Source organism: Sinocyclocheilus anshuiensis, unplaced genomic scaffold (genome assembly GCF_001515605.1).
Source record: "Sinocyclocheilus anshuiensis isolate Anshui unplaced genomic scaffold, SAMN03320099.WGS_v1.1 scaffold35, whole genome shotgun sequence".
Lineage (NCBI taxonomy): Eukaryota > Metazoa > Chordata > Actinopteri > Cypriniformes > Cyprinidae > Sinocyclocheilus > Sinocyclocheilus anshuiensis.
The window spans coordinates 225660-233890 of NW_015552558.1; the positions used below are offsets into that span (position 1 = coordinate 225660).

General features: G+C 37.1%; 2 protein-coding genes across 8 annotated transcripts in view; one reads left to right on the top strand and one right to left on the bottom strand.

Annotated features, from left to right (window-relative positions):
- The window catches only part of mak (male germ cell-associated kinase), a 72735-nt gene extending 68449 nt beyond the window's left edge, over nt 1-4286 (top strand). For 5 of the 6 annotated variants that reach the window (XM_016455282.1, XM_016455280.1, XM_016455285.1 and 2 more), the window contains 3 exons: nt 2053-2172; nt 2754-2849; nt 3723-4286. In XM_016455282.1, coding sequence (XP_016310768.1) covers nt 2053-2172; nt 2754-2849; nt 3723-3883 — 377 coding nt within the window. In that variant the 3' untranslated portion in view covers nt 3884-4286. The remainder of the gene's footprint in view (nt 1-2052; nt 2173-2753; nt 2850-3722) is intronic. The other variant, XM_016455284.1, reaches the window with a different exon arrangement.
- A 66-nt stretch (nt 4287-4352) lies between these two features.
- The window catches only part of LOC107664661 (transmembrane protein 14C-like), a 24278-nt gene continuing 20399 nt past the window's right edge, over nt 4353-8231 (bottom strand). For both annotated transcript variants that reach the window (XM_016455292.1, XM_016455294.1), the window contains exons 2-4: nt 6641-6725; nt 5962-6151; nt 4353-4662 (exon numbers count right to left, since the gene is read on the bottom strand). In XM_016455292.1, coding sequence (XP_016310778.1) covers nt 4605-4662; nt 5962-6151; nt 6641-6725 — 333 coding nt within the window. In that variant the 3' untranslated portion in view covers nt 4353-4604. The remainder of the gene's footprint in view (nt 4663-5961; nt 6152-6640; nt 6726-8231) is intronic.

An 8231-nucleotide genomic window follows, 5' to 3' on the forward strand; every position in this document is an offset into this window, starting at 1 on the left:
ATGCCCAAATCATTAAATGTCAAATCATTTAAGAAAAAAATATTCTACATATAAGGAAATTAAAGGATTAGTTCACTTCCAGAATAAAAATTTCCTGACAATTTACCCACCCTCATGTCATCCAATATGTTTATTTATTCAGTCAAAAAGAAATTAAGGTTTTTGAGGAAAATATTCCAGAATTTTTCTCCATATATTGGGTGTGTAAATAATACCTAAACCCATGAATTGAAGAAATCAGTCAGAGAGCTCTATTGAACACTTGGCAAGCAGAATGTAAAACCTAGAATGATTCTGTCTATTTGATCTTTTATATAACTTTTTTTTTTTTTTAAGAATTAGGTATCATTTTAAAGCTTAGAAATTCAGCTTTTGAATGCATCCAAGTTCAACCATTTTGTTAAACTCCTAACCAGTGCTGCCTAGTTCCTCTAAACCGGAGTGTACTGCCGGTGGGCGCCTCCTAGCAAAGAAAAAAATTATAATCATATTTTTCAAAATCAATGGCTTGATCAACACAAAATAGGTGTCATTTGAAAGCTGCCCACTTTGATTATTAACTCCTAAGTAGTGCTGAGTTATTTGCGGATAAATAGAAATTTTTATTTTCATAATTTATGAAAAATGTTTTTTTGTGCCATGTACTCTTAATATGTCAGAAACATCATACAGCTCAGATAGTCATGTGCCATATGTCATTTGAAAGGTCTCGTTATGTAAAATAAAACAAATATAATTGTTTGGGGATTTGACTAAACTTGAGTGAGGCATTACTTCAGATTCAAAACAACAATTTCAAAACTGTCAGGGCTAAGAGAAAGGCTACCTTGGGTTTCAAATGCTGTAACTTTTGATTACTTCATAATATCACCACAAAATTTTATTCACACACATGTTGGGGAATGTCACCAAAAAAAACAATTTTTTTTTAAATATGCCCAAATCATTAAATGTCAAATCATTTAAGAAAAAAATATTCTACATATAAGGAAATTAAAGGATTAGTTCACTTCCAGAATAAAAATTTCCTGACAATTTACCCACCCTCATGTCATCCAATATGTTTATTTATTCAGTCAAAAAGAAATTAAGGTTTTTGAGGAAAATATTCCAGAATTTTTCTCCATATATTGGACTTCAATTGGTCCAAATGGCAGTTTCAATGCAGTTTCAAAGGGCTCTACACAGTTCCAGCCGAGGAATAAGGGTCTTACCTATTGAAACGATTGGTCATTTTCTAAAAAAAAAGTATATACTTGTTGACTACAAATGCTCATCTTGCACTAGCTCGACCTCACGCATTACACATTGGAAAGGTCACGCGTGACATAGGCGGAAGTTACCCAGTGTTTACAAAGCGAACGTTCACAGAAAGTTAAATGCCCTTTACAAAAAAAGGTAAAACAATGATGTCGGACAATTTTGAAGTATATGATAAGACCATTATTCCTCAGCTGGGATTGTGTAGAGCCCTTTGAAGCTGCATTGAAACTGCATTGAAGTCCACTGTATGGAAAACAATCCTGGAACGTTTTCTCAAAAACATTAATTTCTTTTTGACTGAAGAAAGAAAGACATAAACATCTTGGACGACATGGGGGTGAGTACAATTTTTATTCTGGAAGTGAACTAATCCTTTAATGATCATAGTTAAAATTTAGGTTAAAATTAAGAATGTAATTATTTTGGTTTTGTGGCACAACTTGTGAGGGGATAATTACATTCCTTTTTTGTTTGACTGTGTTAATTTCTTTGAATTACAATACAAATAGCCATCAGTTTTCAGGGCCAATTCATTTTAATTTTAGCTTATTAATTGACAAGGCCAAAAATTGAATTTAAAATTAAATTCAGAATTTTGCCCAACCCTGCTTCATGTTATTTTAAGGCCTGTCTGCCTTTACTGTATTACTGCCCATGGATTCAGAGGAAAGCAGCAGTAAAGCCACAGATAAAGCTAAAGAAAGGACACTATCTCTTTGCAACAGTATTGTTCTGGTTGTGCTGGTTGTGTTTTCTTTCTTGACTCTAAGTTGTGGCCTCTGCCCACAGGAAACTTTGTAACCACCACATACAATCTCTCTGGAGGATATATACCTTCTTTCCAGAAGAAAGAAGTGGGATCCGTAGGACAAAGGATTCAGCTTGCCCCTCTCGGACACCAGCATGCGCGTAAGAGTTTGGTTTTACAATTCATCTTCAAATCATTTATTTTTGACGTTCTTTGTTTGTTAGAACAGCATTATGGAATCATCATTTTTATGCTTTTCTTCATGCTGCATGCATGGTGGCTTGTGTATACTGATACAGTTATGTTGTCTTCGCAATACTGATATTAAATTTAAAGGTGAAGTGTGTAATTTTTGTAAATTTAAAATATTTTCTTTTGTTTATTATCATTTGTATGTTCGTTTCCTTGACAAATGTAAACACAAAGGCACTATCAAAACGTTGCTCTGTTTGATTGAGCAGCCCAAACAACTATGACATTTTTAAAACGTAGGATTGTGGAAAAGGCTGTTTATAAAGGCTACCATTGTTTTGAAATCCTTTGGTCCACAAAACCTACACACCTTTATACTTAATGTTATTCTTCCAAGACTCAAAATTTAAACTCCCCTTGTAAGCTTCTTTTTTTTCTGTTCTACATATCTGTTGCTAGAGCTTTTAAGATATGCTGTTTCTTTCTACATTCATTTATTAATTCACACTGTCTCTGTCTGTTTCTCTCACATCTTTATATCTGCTCTTAGTTGATCTCTCTGCCACTGCTGACTCAAAAACTGGCAAAGCTAAACCTTCAAAGTCCAAACCTTCCTCTACAGTTTCAGTCAGTGAGATCTCTGAAGGTAAAATCTCAGAATAGTCTTATGCCGAGTTCACACTGCATGATTTTAGCCGGATTTTTCACTCGCCGACAGGTTTTGCGAAATGCGCGCCGTTCTCGACCCCGCCGCCTCTGCTCACTCGCGTTATTTCCTTGTCACTTCCCACGTGTGTTTTGTTGTCAAACGTAGTTTGCGGACCAGACAGAGTTGTCCGCGATTCTTCCTATTGTAAAGTCATGCAGTGTGTAACCTCCTGTCGCCGATCCATCGTGTAATGTGAACACAGCAGCGACTGACCTCAGATTGTCGTGCAGTGTGAAAACCACGGTGACCCGACGACTTTGAAAATCGTGCAGTGTGAACTCGGCATTAGTCAGCACTTTCTTCCCAGGGTCCAAAATTAACGTTGTCACACCTTCTGGGTTTATTTTTATTAAAATTATATATTTTTATTGTTTGTACAGTGGATTTATATAAGTGATACCTTGCTCTTAGTGACAGATACACTGAAATCATTGTCACTTGCAGCATCATTTATGAGTCAGTGTATAACGGCAGCTGTCACAACGTTAAGACGCATGATAATTTTTTCCCCCCTCATATTACCATTTTGGTGGCCAATGCAAGGACTATTCCACATAAGTCACTAGACCATTGTCTTTGATTTTAATCACCTCTGCCAGACTATTGTTGATATGTTGTGAGCCATGTGATGTTGAAGTTCCTAATTAAGTTACTGGCCAACTGGTTTTATTTACCAAATACAGTTTTTACTCTCTTGCCCCTTGGCAAGTGTTAATTTTGGACTCGGCCTCTTTATTACATAAGAAGTAGCCCATAACTTAGGCTTTGCTGAATTTGCACAAGTGTTAAAAGCTTGTTCTCTCTTCTCAGATTATGATGGATGGAAAAGGAGAGCGGAACGAACCCAACCTAATGGAATGAGTTACTCGGCTCTGGGCAAAAACTCAGCCAATCTCATTGCTCGCGCTCCACCAGTTCAGCCAGTGCATGGGCGGGTTGACTGGGCTGCAAAATATGGAAGCCATCGCTAATATCTATTATGCGAGCTACAGCTGCTGTGAGGACTAAGGCCTGTTTCAACACTCGTGAATATTGTATAAACACGTATCTTTTTGTTTCTGCGAGGAGCATCCACACCACTTACTGTAAGCCCACGGCTGATTAATTGTTCGATAAAAAACAAGAATCTGTGTACAATAGATTTTTACAAACCTAACAATTTGTTCATCTTTAAATCTGTCTTGTTAAGTTTATGCATCCAATGCCTGTAACCCTTATTTTCAATAGAATGGGTAGATCTGTATCCCATATATTGCATTTATTTTTTGTAACCTTTTTGACTTTTTTTGTTATAGTATGCAGTTTTTAAATATATTCTTGTTTTCTTTTTTTATGTGTTACTGTGATTCATACTGCAAGGCAGTGTTATTTATATTTCCTTGTATGTTGAGTATCCTTTATTTCAGTTTTTTTTTTTCCCCTGTAAACGGTACTGACAACTACCACATAAACATACAATGTAGATAACAGCGATTGGGTTGGGCTGAACTCAAATCAATAAATAGTGTTTTGTAAGTGTTTTATATGCATAAAATGGGCATGTTTGTATTAGAAATCTTTGATTCAGAAATTCTCCTGACAACTACATTTTTATTGTACATTTTATTCAAAATATGACAATGAGCTTTAATGACATGTTGTTGAAAGAAAATTATGTTTGAATGAAAGTAGACAGTGATTTCTGTTTGGGTATCATGATTGCTGAGGTTTCTGTAGCATTCCGGCTCCGAGTTTTGCCAGCATCAGCACACTGCAAGAAACATTTAAAGGTAATAGTTCAGGTAAAAATGAAAATTCTGTCATCAGACATCAGATTCAAAAGACACATTTTGGTCTGTTCCTTAAGCAAAGCTATTGCGTGACTTCAGAAGACTTGAAGTATGTATAGCAGATGAGGCACATGGGCTACTTTTTTGATAGTACTAATGTTGTTTTTTTGGAGTTTGACAGTCCTGGTATTATGGAAAAGCTGCAAAAGTTCTTCCCATTCTGTTTCATGGAAGCAAGCAAGTCATACAGGTTTGAGTAAACACAATTGAGCGAACTTGCCCTTTAGATTTAAGTTGATAATTAACTGCAGTCATGTGACAATACCTGGAAAACAACACTAATGAGGGGCCTCTGCTCAAACAAAACTGGAGTAAATAAGAGAAAATGATTTTACTAATGATAAATTGCATTTTAAGCTGCAACATGCTGAAAAAGCACTTGCAGAAATAAACTGGGGTGGTACCTTTGATTGAAAGGTTGCTATATTCATACCTTCAATATTTGTAAGGTACTGCAATGAATACCATTTCATAATTAAAACACACACAGACACAAACAGATGCTAATACTATGGTAATACTATGGTACTTTTTATGCTATAAGTCAGGGGTTTTCAACCTTTTAGGACATGCGCCCCCCATGTTTGTTAACTCGTATTCATAAATTCTCAAGGGAACGTCTCTGAATTAACTGATGCTCGCGCCCCCCTTGACAGGTGCTGGCAGGTTGAAAACCCCTGCTATAAGTGACATGCTGAGATTTTTGGAGTGGGAGAGGCTGAATTACACTGAACAAAATTATAAACGCAACTCTTTTGTTTTTGCCCCCATTTTTCATGAGCTGAACTTGGAGATGAACTGAACATGAGCTGAGAGAATTTGGCAGTACATCCAACCGGTCTCACAACCGCAGACCACGTGTAACCACACCAGCCCAGGACCTCCACATCCAGCATCTTCACCTCCAAGATCGTCTGAGACCAGCCACCCGGACAGCTGCTGCAACAATCGGTTTGCATAACCAAAGAATTTCTGCACAAACTGTCAGAAACCGTGGGGGCAAAAACAAAAGTGTTGTTTATAATTTTGTTCAGTATATAATATTTCTGTTTCTTTGCGTTACACTATTAGCTGGAATCTGCATGAGTATGTGACTCATTTGTCTTTTTTTAATCAGCTGTTAATGAGCTAAAATGTTTTGCTAATAGTCGAGAGCTATATCATCTACGAAAAAGGGAAACCCTGTTTTAGACAAATGAAGTGTGATGTGTGTTAGTTACCTAGCTCCAGCAATAAGACCAGCTGGAATGATTTTGCGTGAGTTATAGAATCTCTTTCCCATGATAGCAGCAAGTGTCCCAGATGCAGCTAAGAGAGGGAAAATATTTTTGGGATCTTGTGATGTCTGATAAGCACCAAAACCAGCCAAACCACCAAAGAGCAGCCCTGCTGCCAGGGACGGGACACTGCCTGCAAGACAAATTAATTAAAACATAAAATAAACACTGTCTTGATGAATGGTATGAAGTGTCATAAGGAATTCAGATTACAAAACAAGAAGTGTTTTTAACTTTTAGACGTTTATGTTATTATCCAGGAAAAACCTTTTTTAAATTTTTGTACAATCATACAACAGGGCTGAAGGCAGGTTTTTTTATTTTTTTGGTTCCAAGGTGTATGACATTTTCACTGAATATAGAGGAACCAAATACATTTATGTAAAAATAAGTGATTAAAGACCTTTGTTTTGTTAAAAATGACATAATGGTGGTGCATGTGTGGGGTAAAATCTGATCAAGCTGGCGTTTAGCTGATCAGTTTTTAGCCAGTTGTCCAGTCTGACAAGTGCCAGCCAACCAAACCAGCCTGCCCAAGCAATGACCATCAAACAAGTTTGGGCTCTTAATCCTGTAAACTCTATATAGGTCTACATGATAATCTCTTGATCTTTCGCACTACCTGCTTTGACGTATCCTATGACTCCTCCAGATGCTACTAGTGCTGCGTATCCATATCCAGCCCAGTCCACTGCCATTATCAACACCTCAACACACATACAGAAACATTTTAAACATACACAGCTTGACAGTTTACAGATAGTGTGCATGAAACTTACACAAACATACTTGTATATGTCATAACCAGGGTTGGGGAGTAAGGGAATACATGTAACGGCGTTACGTAATCAGGATACAAAAATCTAGTAACTGTAATCTGTTACAGTTACATCAAAAAACAAAGTATTCAGATTACAGTTACATTTTGTAAAAAGTGGGAATACTATCAGGATTACATTTGTTTAATTTAAAATTAAATAAATTAGTATTTTGACATAACGCTATATATTTAGTGCTATTTCATCATAGTTCCTGGTAGAGCCCTGCACGGGCCTCAAATATAGGCCTAGTCCCTAGCCCGGCCCGTGTCCGACAGCTTATCAGAATTGCCGGCCCGAGACCGTCTTTTTCCCCCTTCTCCCAAAACAGTTTATACTACTGTTTTGTATGTAATGGCAAAGTGATTATATTTCGTTTCGTTTTTTTATTAAGTTAATTTAGAAAAACGTTATAAAACAGTTCTAGCATATCACAATGTTAGTTTAAACGTTTAACCTATATATTAAAGTAACAACCAAGCGGCCAGCGGCAGACAATAAGCTGATCATAGCCTATGTTTGATAAATTTTAGCCTTCTCAAATCATCACGACTTGCCTAAAATAAAATCTATAGATATAAAACTGTTCAAGCATCTAACAATGTGTAAACGTTAAACCTAGATAAATGTGCGCTATATAGTATATTCAATAGTTTGTGCGGAGAGTGCAGGCTAAAGTGCGCTTTGCAGGACATGGAGGCGCCAGTGCAATCACTTGCATTTTTTTCAGTGGATATGCCGTCATTTTTGCTCATAAAGGTAAGAGTAATACATCACTCGGAACTGTAAAGGGTCTACTTTTATTTGTGTGCACTCACAATATCAACAAAACGGTGTGCTTTTATAAAATAAAGAAAAAAAACATGATGCGCTTTCTGCCGTTTCGTCTTGAACAGGAGCGCATCACAAAAACGAACCGAAACTCAGCGAATAGATGCCTCACAGACATGATAAATATATGTATAGAAAGCTTTAAATTACTACTTAATGAAATAAAACAAATCAAAAACAAAAACTCTTTAATTATAATCATAATCCTAAAACAGGCCCGAGGCCCGGCCCGCGTCTGAACTATGACGTGAAAATTGGCCCAAAGCCCGGCCCGAGGGGCGTAAAAAACATCGGGGACCGTCGGGCCCAGGCTGAAATGCAGGGCTCTAGTTCCTGGTTCTGTTGACACATGTTGACTCATGTGAGCCGCCTGCTGGTGCGTGCGCAAATAACACCCGTCTACAATTATCCTCCTCAAACGCGGGATGAATTAATTACGATGCTTCCTGCTGGGAAAAACGTTTCCATGTCTGGAAATGTCACATTATTTTACACGTTATTTTGTTTTCAAAGAGGATAAGGGAAATAACATAGTTGTACAGCGTAAGCTATGCATGGAGCCTC